This window comes from Leucopleurus acutus, assembly GCF_964270905.1.
Source record: "Leucopleurus acutus genome assembly, chromosome: 8".
NCBI classification, from domain to species: Eukaryota; Metazoa; Chordata; class Mammalia; order Artiodactyla; family Delphinidae; genus Leucopleurus; species Leucopleurus acutus.
In genome coordinates, this window is record NC_139151.1 from 73,932,091 (window position 1) to 73,949,350 (window position 17,260).

The 17,260-nt window shown below is 49.0% G+C and overlaps 1 protein-coding gene across 1 annotated transcript in view; it reads left to right on the forward strand.

Moving 5' to 3' along the window:
* Positions 1-17,260, forward strand: part of SLC6A5 (solute carrier family 6 member 5) — a gene marked incomplete at its 3' end in the record, with an annotated part of 52,575 nt that overhangs the window by 23,707 nt on the left and 11,608 nt on the right. Inside the window, exons 7-12 of the mRNA XM_082844686.1 lie at positions 2,603-2,737; positions 4,682-4,785; positions 8,209-8,333; positions 13,550-13,662; positions 14,399-14,530; positions 15,480-15,579. Of these exons, the coding sequence (XP_082700812.1) occupies positions 2,603-2,737; positions 4,682-4,785; positions 8,209-8,333; positions 13,550-13,662; positions 14,399-14,530; positions 15,480-15,579 (709 nt within the window). The remainder of the gene's footprint in view (positions 1-2,602; positions 2,738-4,681; positions 4,786-8,208; positions 8,334-13,549; positions 13,663-14,398; positions 14,531-15,479; positions 15,580-17,260) is intronic.

Sequence of the window (17,260 nt, forward strand, 5' to 3'; positions counted from 1 at the left end):
TGGCACACTCCCTTCTTAGGGTCTTTACTCCAGCGGTTCCCTCTGTCTGGAATGTTCTCCCAGATATCCAGTTGGCACCTTCTCGCTTCCTTCAAGTCCTGGGCAACTTCTCAGTGAGGCCTTCCCTGTCCTCCCCTTTATTATGGCCATCGTCCCAGCCACCCTCCCCAGCATGTGCCTGGAACATATTAGATGCTCAAAAATATGTGTACCTATGTATGCATATGTGTGTATTTATTGGATTAATAAGAAGTAACCCCGAGAGATTTATCTTCATCTCAACCCTAACTTTCCCTCAATCCATCCTTTGCAAGTCCTTGGATCAGTTCTCATCTCTTAAACATCCCAGTGCCTGCCAGTCGCTGCCAGGCTGGAGCCCCTGTCAGGCCATGGGCTCTGTGCAGCCAGTGTGTGACGGGGACTCTATCTCCTGCCCGGAGGCAGGTGTTCTGGCTTCCCCAGGATGGAAGGCTGGGGGTGAGCACAGAGGGGCTCTGAACCAACAGTGCTCAGCCGGCTGTCTATGCCCATCCTGTGGGTGAGGATGAGGGAGGGTTTCGTGGTCCAGGACAGGAGCTTAGCCTCATCCTTCCAAGTGTCTCCTACTGTACTTTTGGGATGTAACTGGCCTATGAGCTGAGGGTTGCGAGGGTTATTAAATTTAGGAGTCATTGGCAAGACAGAAATGGTACTTCCCTTTCCAGGGTCCCAGGCCTGTTCCATGGCATATGCATCGTCCCATTGTGCTCTTCCAACAGCCCTGTGAGGAGTATGCTTTTGTTATTGCCACTGTGCAGGTGTGGACACGGAGACTCAGTGAGGTTAAGACACTTCCCAAGGTGGCCCAGCTCATAAGTGATGGAGCTAGGGTTTGAACTCAGGCCCGTTGGAGTGCAGAGCCCAAGCTCTCCCAGTCTGCTCTTCTCTCTGTCTACTGAATCCTGGTCCCAAGCCCTTCCTCCATTCTGAGTTTTTTTTTTTTTTTTTTTTTTTTTGTGGTACGTGGGCCTTTCACTGTTGTGGCCTCTCCCATTGCAGAGCACAGGCTCCGGACGCACAGGCTCAGTGGCCATGGCTCACGGGCCCAGCCGCTCTGTGGCATGTGGGATCTTCCCGGACCGGGGCACGAACCCGTGTCCCCTGCATTGGCAGGCGGACTCTCAACCACTGCGCCACCAGGGAAGCCCCATTCTGAGGTTTGATTGACAGATAAGGAAGGTGCCTCTCACTCTCATCCCCATTCAGCCACAGCCCCCAAGTTCTGCTGATGATATTTCCCAAATATTTCTTGGCTCTGGTCCTTCCCTCTCGTTCAGAATCCAGGAGCCTCCTTTGGCTGGTACTCAGGGCCTCCACGACCTGTCTCCTTCCATGTCTCTAGTGCCCCATTGCTCTTAGTCTCAACTGTGTGCTGTGCTCCTAGTGAATTTAGGGCCTTGCCCTCACCCCTGCCTTTCCCACTTTCTTCCCTCACCTTCCCACCTCCCCTCCCCTCCTCTGCGTTGCACTTGGCCTCTAAGATCCGACTCGCACGTCATCGCCATGCATCTTTCTGTAATCTCCTGGATTGAACCCAGTGTCCTCCCCAGGACTTCACAGTGTCCTGTTTGGAACTGCTTAGCCCATTATTCAGACATTGTCTCTGGGTCTCCGAGGTCGAGTTCCTTCACTGTTATGCATCTAAGCCCTGGCACAGCTCCCAGGTCATAGTAGGCCGTGATAAATGCTTGTTGAACTTAACTGCATTGAATGACCATCTGTTACAAGTTAGGTGCTGTGCTAGGGGCCCATTTAATCCTCAATTATTTTAAGAAACGTGCTATTATCCCCAGTTTACAGCTGCAGAAACTGAGATTCAGAGAGCTGATTAGCTTGACCTAAGTCTCATAGCTACTCAGGGCCAGAGATGTGATTTTATTTGAACCTAAATATGTCTAATTCTAAGATCATGGTTCTCTCATGTCACTAGACTGCCTCACTTAGGGTGTGTGTATAAACAAGGATGGAAAACTTAAGATAAAGAAATTAATCTCTAATGGTGGGATTTGGGGCCTGAAGCAGAGGGTGGGCTAGGAGTTAGGGAGGAGGGGGGCACATAACCTTTCTCTTTCAGTTGGTCCTTAGGGAATTATCCACTTCTGCGCTGCAGGCTGACTCAATCCACAGTCTTGGGTGTCCCCCTCAAGATTTCATTTCTGGGCTTCCCTGGTGGTGTAGTGGTTGAGAGTCCGCCTGCCAATGCAGGGGACACGGGTTCGTGCCCCGGTCCGGGAAGATCCCACATGCCGCGGAGCGGCTGGGCCCGTGAGCCATGGCCACTGAGCCTGCGCGTCCGGAGCCTGTGCTCCGCAACGGGAGAGGCCACAATAGTGAGAGGCCCGCGTACTGCAAAAAAAAAAAAAGACTTCATTTCTGGCTCTCTCTGATTCACCTTTGGTCCCAGTGCCTTCCTTGTGTCCCCAGACCTGGAAGAGTTTGGGGAAAACTACCCTATCAGGCACTTGTGTCCGGGTGGCAGATCACACTCTGCCTCTGTCGATGCTCCTTTGGTCACATCCCGTGTGTCTGCTCCTTCCTGCCCCCACGTCGGTGGCTTTTCCAGGTGGTGTACTTCACGGCCACGTTCCCGTACGTCGTGCTGGTGATTCTTCTCATCCGAGGAGTTACCCTGCCTGGAGCTGGCGCTGGGATTTGGTACTTCATCACGCCTAAGTGGGAGAAACTTACGGATGCCACGGTGGGCTTCTGATTTCATTTATGAGGAGCCTGTAGGGGGAACGGCACATGGGGGTGGGTCCCGCTCCGGGACACTGTTTAGCAGAAGGGGTCAGACCTCCGCCCACAGGGCATTTCACTGTTTGCCTTTACAAACTCCTGATAATCTTGAAATGTTACACACTCTGGAAGTTTTTAATGAGAACTGAGCAGCTGGGGGTTTCAGATTCCTGGAATAGTTGTCCTACGCCTGGGAGGCTGCAGAGGCTGAAATGAAGAATGAAATTCCCTTAATAGCTTTGGGCCACCTCATGACACTTATCTGTTGCTAATTATAGTGTGTTGGAAATGGAGTTTTCCTGGTTGGAAAATAATAGCACTTAGGCAAACCGCAAGCAATTATAATTTAAAGGGCTCAGACAGATTTGAATACTTCTGACACACCAAGACACAGAGCCAGCACACACACTTTCTCTTGGCATATTCTGTACAGGCATATCTTACTCTAAAATTCCCAACCCCCAGAACTTCACATGAGGGGGTGATTGTTTAATAAGAAATGCATTTTCTCACCTTAAAGAAAAATCTGCTTTTCCAGAAGATTTTAAGAAAGCATAACTAGGATTGAGTTTGCACATAATGAAAAACCTCCAGATAATGGCAGCTTTAACAGAAGTTTATCTCACTTGCAGCCCAGTGGTAGATAGTCAAGCCCTGGTTGGGTGGCTCCACAGTGTCCCAGGTTCCTGTCTTTCCACCCCATCATCCTCAGTGAATAGCAGCCATGTAGCTGCCAGAGCTCCACCCATCATGTCAGCATTCCAGGTGGCACAAAGCAGTGAGAGAAGAGACAGAGATAGGCATCCTCCTTCTCTTTAAAAGAGGAGAAAGCCCAGAAATTCCACATAACACTTGATTTTCTCATCATTGGCCAGAAACTAAGTCATATGATGATTTCCTCTCAGCTGCACCTCTCCTTGATTCTGGGAGTTGGCCATTTGGCCGGACATATGGCTGCCTTTAAATAAAACCACAGCTTTGTTAGTGAGGAGCATGGGAGAATGGAGGTTGTGGTACAGGCTTTGCCAGCACACACTTGAACTTTCTCTTTGCATATGTTAAGCACAATTTAAAAAGCAGTTTTAATTAATAAAAAGGATAGGAGGTCCATATCAAATCATATAAATCTATAGCTCAAACTCTTGAGTAGCTTTCTGGAGTTTAATGAGGACAATTAAAAGGAATCGCCAGTGGGCTCCCCTGGTGGCTCAGTGGTTGAGAGTCCGCCTGCCGATGCAGGGGACATGGGTTCATGCCCCGGTCCGGGAAGATCCCACGGGAGAGGCCGCGGCGCTGAAAGGCCCGCGTACCGCAAAAAAAAAAAAAAAAAAAAAAAGAAAAGAAATCGCCAAGATGACCAAGAGGTGTTGTCAGCCAAGTTCGAGAATGAGGTGGCACTGTAACATCCACTCAGCTGTGGCACAGAGCTTGCTTTACTTTGATGAGGGGCTACAGAATTTCAGATTTTTAGTAAATTGTCCTAATCTTTAGGAATGTCAATTTTGTTTTTTATTTTTTGGGGGGAATGTCAATTTTAAAAGGTTTTCATTTTGTACGCATGAATATTTTTGCTGTTCCAAATTGTTTTTCTGAGTGTGCTTCCAGCTAAAGAAGGGGTTCTCCCCTTCTGTATAGTTTTACATTGTAGGGCTTGCAAGCATGAAATGTGTACATTGCTTATTGAGTTCCTCTCCTTTGATTAGAATGAAGTTAGAGTCTCCCAGGTCATTTACTGCCTTTTTGGCTTCCAGTGCAAATGACGTATGTTTCTCGTTTATGTTGGTGCCAAAGTCATCTTGTCCTGACTGCCTTTTCTCCCGGGGAGATGGTGTGGCTTTGGGAGACTCCCCTCCCCTGGGCCAGCCTCCTTCAGTGACCTTAAATCTTCCCCTCTTTTGCCTCCCAGGTGTGGAAAGACGCTGCCACTCAGATTTTCTTCTCTTTATCTGCCGCATGGGGAGGCCTGATCACTCTTTCTTCTTACAACAAATTCCACAACAACTGCTACAGGTACGTGGAGGCATTTTAAGCCCCAGAGGTAGCGGGTGAATGGGATTAAGGCCTGGGGACAGAATCATGGGCTGTGTCATCAGACACCTGAGGCCATATCCTCACGCTTCACCCAAGGCAGAGCCAGACAGTTAGCTCTGGTGTAGGGGAAATCGCCTGCTAAGGCCTAGCTGCTGGCTTCTGGTGGCCTGGCTTGGACCCCAACTTGCACCCTGATTCTGACGCATGGGATGGAATTGAGTTTCTCTGGAGGTGCCATGCAGCTGGTTGTGTCCTGGAATAGTCATTTGTGAGCTATCTAGTCCATGGATACAGTTGTATGGTAGTCGCTGATAAGTAAGGTCATTCAGTCACTCGACAAACACCTTTCTAGAGAGCCCTGTAAGAAAGGCAGCATGGTACAGTGGAAAGAATACCTTGGTGATGGATGTGTTAATTAACTCAATGGTGGGATTCCTGTTTCAATGCATATGTATATCAAATCATCACGTTGTACACTTTAAATATGTTAAAATGTATTACAGTTTTATCTGTCAGTTAAACCCAAAGTTATGCAAACTTTGAGTCCCCTCCCAGACTTAGGAAACAGAACGTCTGGGAGGTCGGGTGGGCCCGGGAATCTACATATGGAGACAGGATCCTTAGGTGACTCTGGTGCAGGGTGACATTTGGATAGTGTCATATTAGGGGACTCTGGAACCCCAAAGATGTGAGAGAGCCTGGACAGCTTCTGGAGGAGGTGACATCTGAAAGTTAAATCCATCTGTGACAAACAGTAAGAAAATACTGAGGGGCTGATTAAAAAAAAAAAAAGAAAAAGAACCTTGGAGTCAGAGAGACTTGCATTTGTATTATGACTTCACCATTTTCTAAAACTCCAAGACATGGGTAAGATACTTCACTTCTCTGAATCTCTGTTTTCTCATCTGTAAAATGCAGATTATAATATTTTGTTGAAGGGTAAGAGATGATGTATGCAAAATTCCCACAGCAATATTTTGCACATCGTAGGTGCTCAGTAGACAGCAGTAGCCATTCTTATTATTTTTAATCATGCATGAGATATTTCGTGAACCAAAAGGAAGAGATTATAGTTGAACTGTGGCCTAGCCTGGCTGGGATGGCCTCACACAAGGGACATCTATGCTGGGCCAAATTTCAAAAGGTGTTAGGGGAGGAAGGGAATGTTTTCAGGTGGGGATGAGTGTGGATGGGTGTGATGGAGACGTGGGAGGGAGCAGGTTGATGGGACTGGAGCAGGTGTGTGCTCACCGGGCAAGAAGGAAATAGGGCCTGAGAATCGGCTGAGGCCAGACTGGAGAGAGCCTTTGTGCTAGTCTCCTGGGGCTGCCGTAACAAACAGCACAGAGTGAGTGACCTGAACAACAGAAATTAATTTTCTCGCAGTTCTGGAGGCTAGAAGTCCAAGATCAAGGTATCGACAGGGCTCGTTTCTTCTGAGCCCTCTCTGCGTGGCTTGTAGCTGGCCGTCTTCTCCCTGTGTCTCTACATGGTCTTCCCACTGTGCGCCCTGATCTCCTCTTCTTATAAGGGCATCAATCATATTGGATTAGCGCCCACTCTCACGATTTCCTCTTAACTTACTCACCTGTTTAAAGACCCTATTTTCAAATGCAGTCACATTCTGAGGAACTGGGGGCTGGGACTTCAACATTTACATTTTTGGGGCACACAATTCAGCCCGTAACAGCTAGAGTGCCAGACTAAGTTGTCTGAACTTCTTTGGTCATAGTTGCTTATTAACTTATGACCTGAGACACTCAGTCTGAGCATCATCCAAGGGGGAAGCATTGCTCTGTGCTTTGTTAGAAATGAGGCTGTGTGATGTGGCTAATGGGCAGGAAGTCTGGGTTCAAATCAGAACCTACCCTTATGAGCCCATTACCTTCCCCTGGGCCTCAGTTTCCCCATCAGTAAACTAAGGTCCTGGACAAGGTGGGCTGTATCCTGAGCACTTGCTCTGTGCCAGGCTCTGTGCGGTGCAGGCCTCATCTGGTTCTGTCCTCACAACAACCTGTGAGGGAGGTGGAGTCATTGCCACCATTTAAAGTCAGAGTGGAGAGAAGGGAAGCCTCCTGCACTGTTGGTGGGAATGTAAACTGGTACAGCCACTATGGAGAACAGTGTGGAGGTTCCTTAAAAAACTAAAACTAGAGCTACCATATGACCCAGCAATCCCACTACTGGACATATATCTGATGAAAACCATAATTTGAAAAGATACATGCACTGTTTACTGCGGCACTGTTTACAATAGCCAGGACACGGAAGCAACCTAAATGTCCATCAACAGAGGAATGGATAAAGGAGATGTGGTACATATATACAATGGAATATTACTCAGCCATAAAAAAGAACAAAATAATGCCATTTGTAGCCACATGGATGGACCTAGAGATTGTCATACTGAGTGAAGTAAATCAGACAGAGAAAGACAAATATCATATGATATCGTTTATATGTGGAATCTAAGAAAAGGGTACAAATGAACTTATCTACAAAACAGAAATTTTTGTAGAGTTACAGATGTAGGAAACAAACTTATGGTTACCAGGGGGTAAGAGGGGGAAGGATAGATAGGGAGATTGGGATTGACATATACACGCTACTATATATAAACTAGATGACTAATAAGGACCTACTGTATAGCACAGGGAACTCTACTCAATACTCTGTAATGACCTATATGGGAAACGAATAAAAAAAAAGAGTGGATATGCGTAAAAAAATAAAGTCAGAGTGGAGAGGAAGTGACTTGGTCAAGGTCATGCCTCTAACATGTAAGAGAATTTGGCCTCACGGCTCCGACCCCTCTCTTGGGTCTGGGATGGACAGGGCAGGCCGGGAACGGCAGCCATATGGCCAGCAGAGGGCGCCGGCACCGAGGTGCTGGTCTCTCCTCTCCCCGCCTCCCTTGCCCTTCTAGGCCCCTGTACCCCAACCCCAGGCTGTTCTCATGCTTGGTGGCATTTGTTGGTCCCACCGCCTTCTCTTCTCTCATACGTCGTTCCTGTCCCGGACTCTGCAAAAGGCCTCATCCCCTCAATTTCTGCTCTGATGGACAGACTTACCTCTGCCACTGCCAGGAGGGGAGATCCAGTTCTCGGGCAGGTGGAGCCAGAGCTCTGTCCCAGAGGCCCTGGAGCAGGGCTGTTAGGGGAGGGAGAGCTTTTTGAGTCTTTTGATGCTTATCCACTTGGCCCAAGAGAGCCTGCGGTCAGGACTGGTGGTTCCTTTCCTTGTGAATAAGAGAGAACAAGACCAGCCTACAGTGAGTACCTATTTAGGAATGGGCATGTGGACGTGGGCACACAGACACGCGAGCACACATTCATGTGTCCCTCCCCTATCCCTTCCTCCTCACAAAGCACGCTTATTGGCAAACTTGTCTCTTCCTCCCAGGGACACCCTCATTGTTACCTGCACCAACAGTGCCACGAGCATCTTCGCCGGCTTCGTCATCTTCTCCGTCATCGGCTTCATGGCCAATGAACGCAAGGTTAACATCGAGAACGTGGCAGACCAAGGTACAGTGCGCTGGTCACCCTGCTGTCGTAGGGCAGGTTCCAGGTTCACACCCTGAGCTCCTCATTCATGCTATGCTAGGAAGTTGGCCTTCTGGAACAGGCTGGAGAGGGGGACAGCCTAGGTCCCCCTTGGCGGAGAGACCCAGAACAGCTGGAGTCTGAAGCTCATGCAGGGTTAGATCTGGCCGGTCCTTCCCCAGAGGTGTGGCTATAAAAGCCCCTTTCCTGTTTCCCTCTCCTTTCCTTCGTTTTCCTGTCCTCTGTTAACTCAGCTCCAGCAGAAGTAAGGTCTCTACCTGTTGGGCGCGGGGAGAGGATTCTCTAGGCAAACTATGGCTCCTGCAGCGGATGTAGGCACAACCTGCTTCCGGGTGGCTTTCCTTGCCGCGGGTTCTGTAGGCACCAAACACTAATGCTTAGCGAGCGCGGCCTTTTCCTGATGAAGCACTTCCCCGGTTGTCAGGTCAGATGTGTTCTCAGGGTCTTCTGCTTAGTTCGCAATGCAGACCCTGCAAATCGTTTCCCCAGTGGGTGGAAGGGTTGGACGGTGGTGGTGGGAGGGATGTGGAATACATGTTTACCTTCTGCCCAAGCGATCCCTCTATGAACGCTAACGTTTGTGTGGTCCCTCTGGAGTGTACAGAGAGCGCTCCTTTTTTATCTCATTTAATCCGTATTTCTAGCACAGAATCTTGCAGAGAGTGTGTAATACTTTTAGTTAACTTTTTACTTCCACCCAGCCTTGATCTACAGAGGGTTTGGGTGCTGAGCAGGCCTCAGTGATGGAGGGATTTCATCGTGGCGTCGTCTATCATGACGGGCATTCTCTAATCAGGCATTTATGGGCTGCCTTGGTGTAGGGACTGTGCCAGGGGCTGTGGGGACAGGGCTGTGGGCCCGGACGATCCAGAGTGTGGACCTGTCTGTGACTTCTCTGTGCAGTTATCTTTCTTCAAGGAGCTCACTGCAAGTCTCAGGTAGTGGCTCAGACGCCAGCACGAGAAAGAACTAGGCCCTAGCAATGTCATCTTCTTGGTGGGCTGCTGGCTGTCTTCTGGCTCCCTAAGGATAATTAATTACTGCTTCAGCGGCGCTGATGGTGCACTGCAGGCCTCCAAGGGTTAAAGAGCCAGCTTGTTGGTGGGGGGGAGCTACCTCTCCCTGCAGAGGGTGCTGAACCCCCAGGGATTTTGGTTCTGCAGCAGTGCACTAAATTAGAGGTCCCAGAGCTGAGCAAATGCCCTTCCCTGGTTGAAAAATGTAAACCTTCTGGGGAGCAGGGAGGTGGTGAGGGGGAGGGAGAGAGTGGCGGAGGCTTTGTTTTGGGAGTGCCTATACCACCCGCGCCCTCCTCATTTCCCTCCAGCAGCGTAGCTGGAGCAGGTAGGCCCTGCTCCACCTGCCAGCAGATCTGAGGTGTTCTGTTATTTTTGTGACATTACTGAGCTCCTTGTGAACAAGTGGCCGAGTGGCCAGAGATAGTGGTTCTTAAGCTGTGGGCCCCATTCGTTAGCTCTTCTGAGCATTTCCTGCCCCAGGAAAGGGATTTGGGGGCACAAGTTGCTAAAACCCAAATTAAATTTTGGTTTTCATTTATATAAAAAGCATCAGACAAATGGCCTGTGTTTCTCTCTGAAACTTCCCCTTTCCAGAATTTTTTCATTTCCTCTGATTTTAACAGGGAGAGAGGAGTACTTCTCACAGGTTCTAACGTGTTGTGTTCATACAGTTGACCCTTGAACAATGCAAGGGTTTAGGGGCGCCGACCCTCCACGCAGCAAAAAATCCGTGTTATAATTTAGAGTCAGCCCTTCGTAGATACAGTTTCTCTGAATCTGCAATTCCTCCGCATCCTTGGATTCGACCAACTGCAGATTGTGTTGTACTGTAGTATTTATGATTGAAAAAGTCTGTGTCTGGGTGGACTCGTGCAGTTCAAAACTCTGTTGTTCAAGGGCCAGCTGTACTTGGTAGTTTCTCATTGTCAACAGCACAGGGACAGTGGGTCTCATCTCCCACAGGGGAGGGGCAGTGGCCCGGGAGGTCTTCTCCCAGACCCGTGGGCAGCTAAACCTGCTCATCTGAATTCGCATACATTCTTACATGTGATTAGCAGGCTTGTCTGATTTCCCCCGTTGTAATGGAGGCTCTGCAGAATGCAGAGATCGGGGTCAGGCCGGCATCAGGTACCAGCCCCAAGCTCTCCTGGGTGACATTGGCACGTGGACATTCAGTTCATTTTTGCTGACCCAACATTAGTAACTGTGCTTTGGTATTCAGTCAAAAGCAGGTTCTCTTTAATGACCTAACACTAGTCCATTTCATTTACAGCTCCCTTGTAAGGGAGGCTCAAAGTTATTACCCCAAATCTTGGCTGTATCAGAGCTTCTGGGGGCTTGAGGGTGGGGTTGGTGATGAGACCAAGCTGTCCTCTGCTTTTACGATGGGCACAGGGAAGGGGGCGTGGTCTCCTCAGGCTTCTACTCCAGAGAAGGAGCTTGCTGGGAAGTCAGCCTTTTAGAGTCATCTCCCAGCCAGCTGCTGCCTGGGGAGCACTGACTCACGGTCAGAATCCAACTCAGAGCCCTACCAAGATGATCACCCACTAGCGGCAAGACTGGGTTGGACCACAGCAGAGGAACACAGGGGTGCGTATTGCATATAGAGTCCCAGGTCTAGGTGGTAACTCTCAGGTAACCAGGCCGCTAGGAAGTTCTGCCCTGGGTCCCTAACCCTCTCATAGTTCAGAGACCCTGCTGATGAAGATGAACGCTCTCAAACTGGACTGACCGTCCCACCATCTGTCTGTCACCTGGATGCCAGTCCTTCCAAAGGCACAGGAAAGGGTTCCAGTGTTGCGTCCTCCGAGAATGCATCCACATGTAGTGGGTTTCTCAGAAGAGTAACCACTCCCCGTGTGCTGCGGGTCATGATGGGACCGGAGCCCCTGGTTCTGTCTTCAGTGGCTCTCTAGGACCAAGGAGGCTGTCACTGTAGGTCTCTGGGGGCCCCACCCAAGATGCTGGCATGCAGAACCCCTTTGATCCCCTCTCATGGGAAGAGTAATAATGGTCTATGCTTACTGAGTTCTCGCCATGGCCAGGCATGGTTCTGAGCCCTTTACTTGTATCAACACGCTTAATGCTCACAGAAATTCCCTGAGTGTAGGTGCTATTCTTATCTCCATTGTACAGATAAGGAAACTGACGTTTGTCCAGAGTCTTACCTACGGTCCTGCATCTAGTAAGAGGCAGAGCCAGTTTTCTGGTCCATGGGGGAGAGAAGCCTGCGGTCCACCCACTGGGCCTTGCTGCCTACCAGAGGGAGAGGAAAGAGGCAGGACTCAGCCTCCATCAGACACGAGGGCCTAGCCCGGGGAAAACTCCTCTGTGGCTCGGACAGTCCATCTTTCCGAACTCTACAAAATGTTCTAAAAACGTATTTAAAAAATCCACTCTCTAGCCATCTTGGATAAACAGAGTTTGCTGAAGATGATGCCTTTACCCTGCATACTTTAGGGAGGCCGCTGAAATGGAAACAGGCCGAATATTTTGAAATCATTCCCCTCCCTGAGAAAGCAGTAAAGCCCAAACGGCCAGAATCCTGTTAAAGCAATGAGCCGAGGTCCTCCGGCAGTGGCCATTTGAAGACCTTCTTGTCCACTTTATGGGCCTAAACTGAACTGGCTTCCTCGGTGTTCAGGGCACTGAACTGGCTTCTTCGGTGCGGGCGACTTCAGAGGCTGTCTCTACTGTCTGTTCAATAAATGCATCGAGCAGGGGTATCTTAGGCATTCCAGGCTTTATGTTTTAAATACCCAAGGCCCTAGGCAACACTGGGAGCTAACAACCTGATGAATTCCAGTTTAAAAAAGTGTCATTATGCTTGAGTTATAAAAACTCCAGGAGCTACGATTTCTGGCTTCCAGACGTGCGCTGGCCTGGATTACCCCGACGTTCCCTGGTCTCTGCCCCTTATCATCTAGGTTTCTACCTACAGGGGAATTCACAACTGCCAGGTCTTCAGCCATCTTCCCAGGGAGGCTGTGAGGAAGACAGGAATGGCTGGTGGGGCTTTCTGTTAGCAGAGAAAACTGCAGGTCAGACATCCTCCACCAAGACCACACGCGATATTCTTGGGAAAACCGGAATCAGAGCTGCTAATTTCCAAGTTCATTGTCTACCCCTAAGAAAAGCTAATATTCTGTGAGTGCTGATGATGTGCAAGGCACTGGTCTCAGTGCTTTACCTGCGTTTCCTCATTTGTCCCTCATAACCGCCCTGTGAGGAACTATTGTTATCCCCATTTTACAGAGGGGCAAGATTGAGGCTTACAGAAGTTAAATAACTTCTCTAGGGTTGCACAGCTGGCAAGTCATGGAGTCTGAATTTGGACCCAGGTCTGTCTAACTATTAGAGACCAAACTCTCTTAACCCTTCTATCATGCTTCCCTCTTCCCCACTTAATTACCTGTGGACTGATGTAGCCCCCTCTTTACCAAGCCTTTATAGGGCAAGTTCCTAAAAGCGTTGGACTGATTCATGTTTTATGTACATGGCTTCTCCTGGAGGAGTGACTAGGAACAAGGGTAACAAAATGGGGAAACGATGTCATTCTGGGCATGTTTAACCCTTACAGCAGGGTTTCTCAACCTTAGCACTCTTGACGTTTGGGTAGGATAATTCTTTGCTGTGGGGACTGTGCCATGCGTTGAAGGATGTTTAGCAGCATCCCTGGACTTTACACACTACACACCAGTAATCATCCCCCATAACATCCCAGTTACGAGAATCAAAAATGTCTCCAGACATTGCCATGTGTGCCTAGGAGGGCAAAATCACCCACTGTTCTAGAGGGTAATTATTACATTCTCCCCCAACTTATGAACACAAAGATGGAGGTTTTCATGTTATTTGCATGGGATACAGCCTGGCCTTAGAGTTGAGTTGGCCCCGAGTCTCTGCTTTGGCACTCTTTTTGAGCATCTCCTCTGAGTTCCCTGAGGTGTGGACCTAATTCCCCTGGTCTTTCCCTCCCGGGAGCTTGAGGTCTAATTGGGGAAATGGATAGAGAGGAGTAAAAACATAGCAAATAGCAGGAGCAGCAAGTGATAACTAACAACTCGGGGCTTCCATGGAGAGAGGACCCTGTGGGCTTCCAGGAAGAGGGGGCCTTGAGCTGGACCTGTTTGCAGTCATGTGTCTTGTTCCTTCCAGGGCCAGGCATTGCATTTGTGGTTTACCCGGAGGCCTTGACCAGGCTGCCCCTCTCTCCGTTCTGGGCCATCATCTTTTTCCTAATGCTCCTCACTCTTGGACTTGACACTATGGTGAGCCCCTCCCCGCTTCGATCCCTGCTTCTTCTGAAGACTCCTGTCCTGGGTCCTGCATCCAGCCTGCAATGGGGTTGAGCTTAGTGGTCCTTAAACGTTTCCCTGAGTGATGTAGGGGTGGTGAGGTACCTGTCCAGGGCTCAGGATAACCTTGCATTTGTGGGTGACTCAGGGGATGGGCGGAGGAGCCGTACTCTCTCCCTCTCTGTTCTCCATGCAAGTTTGAGCCTGTGTACTTCCTGCTTTTGGTGTCATTTTGCCAAAGCAAGTCCTTTGGGGCTGAATAAGGGAAAATAATATGAGGTCAATTTTAGGGGAATTGCTCTGGGGCTGAGACTACTACAGATCATGGTGACAGGCACTCAGGGTTTAGTAGTTGGGTGCAAAGAGGGTTTTTCCTCAAGCAGAAGATCAAATGCGATTTAAACGGGAGGAGAGGAATTTACATCTCATGAATACAAAGTGAAGCTTAAAGTGTCCTGATGGATGGGTATGAGTGCAGCCTCTGGGGGCTGGAAACACTGCTCTAAGGCCTACATCCTGCTTGGATTCCCCTCGCTGGCCTTGTGGGTTGGACCCCAGCAAAGTTTTTCAGGTCCATCGAGGGAATGCAACCCTAAAACCCAAACCTCATACAAATACCACTTGGCCTGGTGGGAAACACAAAGGGCTTTTTGGAGCCTTTGGGGTTGGGCGGTGTGTCTCAGGTGTCGCTTTGCTGGCATCATTCCAGTTTGCCACCATCGAGACCATAGTGACCTCCATCTCGGACGAGTTTCCCAAGTACCTGCGCACACACAAGCCGGTCTTTACTCTGGGCTGCTGCGTTTGTTTCTTCATCATGGGCTTCCCCATGATCACTCAGGTAAGCTGCCTGCTGGGCACAGGCTTGGGATGGGGGCAGGTTGCAGGGGCGCCTGATGGCTCTCCAGCCTTTAACTCTTAGCTCCCGCACCTTATAACAACAGCCATATAGTTGCCATTTCCACGTAGATGGAATCAGTTCATTAGGGATTCTGACCACAGAGGGAAATATGTCACCTTGGCTACTAATGATACTTCTAGCATCTTCGTAATTGAGATGTAGCCTTCTTGAGCCAACGAGACAGGTGTGTCCTACTTTAAGAAAATGGAATACATGAAAATACTGACTAGAGAAATTGATTACCTGTAATATACAAGACTTATAGCCATTTGAGTTCCTTCTAGCCCTGAGTGTCTGGTAAGTTGAGTATTAGCTTACCTGATATATGTATATATATTGCTGTCCCTGTGACCTTGAGCGAGTCACTACTTTGGGCCTTGGTTTCTGCATCTGTAAAACGATAGATTGAAAGGAGATGGTCTCTAAGCCTCATCTATTGTAGAGAGACTTAAAGAGTGAGCTGAAAATGCAGGGGGTTGCTTGAGGAATGCCCAGAGACACCTAAAGGTCATATGAAGGTCAGTCACATGCAGGTATGTGGATAGAAGTGGTCATCTATTTCTTAAAGCAAAAATGAAGCAATCTGGCTACTTTCACATATACATCTTCAGATGCTGGCCTTTGCCCTTTAAGAGTAAGATGTTAGATCACTTTTCTGGGCTTGTTCTATTGATTAGCTCGGAGTCTTTCCAGGGACTGCTTTGCTAACATGGCAAGGCCCCCAGCTTACATACCTGGCCAGCGTTAGGTTACTGATGTCAAGGGGAGGGGAGATCTTTTGACTCCTGTTTGCACCTGACCCTGCTCAGGATGGAAGGATTGACTGCTAGAAGTGGGAGAGAGCCTAGATCCAGGCCTATTGATGTCGGTTGTTTCTCTCCCCTACCAGGGTGGAATTTACATGTTTCAGCTCGTGGACACGTATGCTGCCTCCTACGCCCTCGTCATCATTGCCATTTTTGAGCTCGTGGGGATCTCCTACGTGTACGGTAAGGGAACCACTGTGCCTCATGCTGAGGCAGAACTTAGTGTCTGTTGCCAAGCGTCCAGCAAGCAGGTCTCCCATATTAAGTAAGACAATGAAAGGGCTTCATTACAGCTATTTAGGAAACATAAGAGAGCCGCACCTTTATTTCCAACTTGCCTCAGGACCCCTGGGGTCTAGATTTAATAGAGAAACAAAAGACGGCTGATGGTGAAACTCAGTAGTCTTTGTACCAGAAACTACTAGGACCAGGACATGCCTCTGGGTGTGGTCTGGCAAGCGAACCATCGTTAATGCCTGAGGGCAATGGCCAGATTGGGTGGCGGGGGAAGGCTTCTTTTGTATTTTGAGGTCTTGGTAGTTGCAGTCTTCCTGTAGCTTGAGGTGAGGAGAAGCTTCATGGCTGATGCCCGGATGCTTCAGTGAGAAAAGAGAACACAGGCCTCACAGATCCTTAGGAGATTTTGTTAGCATCATGGGAGCCTGTGATACAAGATCTCAACCCCAGATTTTCCTAGGAAGAAACTGCCTGTTCCCTTACAGATTAGCCCTTCTTAATATCACCGTAGCAACCTGCATTCCATAATCAGCAAGGCCATTATCTAGAAGAACAGGAATGGTAAGTCAGCGGATGCTATCTTTGCCCTTCAGTGGAGGTGTCTGTGCGTGCGGGGGAGGGGTCTCACCGGGTGATCTCCTGGGCTCCTGGTGTCCCCGCCAGTCGGCACAAGCAAGTCCTATTGGGTTCAAGGCACTGCTGACTTCCCTGTGCCTCGAAGTCTCAGAATCATCCCTAATATAGATAAGGCCTCCTTAGGAAGGTGAGAAATGCCAACTCAGATGATCCATCAGTACTTCAAAACCAAAAAGAGATGGTAAAAAGGAAGGCAGGGTATCACTTGGATGCAGGATGTCCTCGGTATGAGCATCTTGCTTTTGATGTAACTGTTAGCCTCCTGTCCATCAGGGTTCAGCAGCTTCTTGCTTGCCTGAAAAACGCATTAAAATGGAGGGGGATGGGGAATGAAAATATAAAAAGGAAACCTCTCATGTAAACGTTAGGTGCCCTAGGAAGAGGAAGATACTGTAGTCATCGTTAGGTGTTGGCAGAAGGGAACTTTGTCTCAGCTGGTGATTACATCCCCACTGCAGGGAGAGTTTAGTTTCTGGCCAGAGAAGTGGGCAGGCATGCCAGCTGTCGTCATGGGATCAGAGGCCAAACTGCCAACACTTTGGGCTGATGAGACAGCCTGGAGCCTGCAGTGACACTGTGATTGAGGACCTGCATTTAGGGTGAGGCTACAAAGAGCTTCCTACCTGAGCAGAGAGTGGCAGAAACCCAGTCAATCTACCACAATCCTAACTTTCTGCCCAGATACCAAAGGCTTTGCCATGGAGAGGCCTCTGGGGCCCTCCTTTGGGAACTTAAGCCCTCATGGGTCCATATATAAGCTAAAGTCACCAGATAGTCTGTTGGCAAAGTCAGGAAAGCTCTTCGTTGCAGCACTGGCCCAAGTGCAGGTGGCCATATCATCGACCTCGTCTGCGGTCTGTATCCTCAAAAGACACATTTGCACAATTCTTTCCGATAAAACAGGGCTGTTCAGTGTGGTTCACAAGCATCGTTAAAACAGAAACCTTTTAACGTCTCTATTTTTAGAACTTAAGTAGCTCCCCCCAGCCTC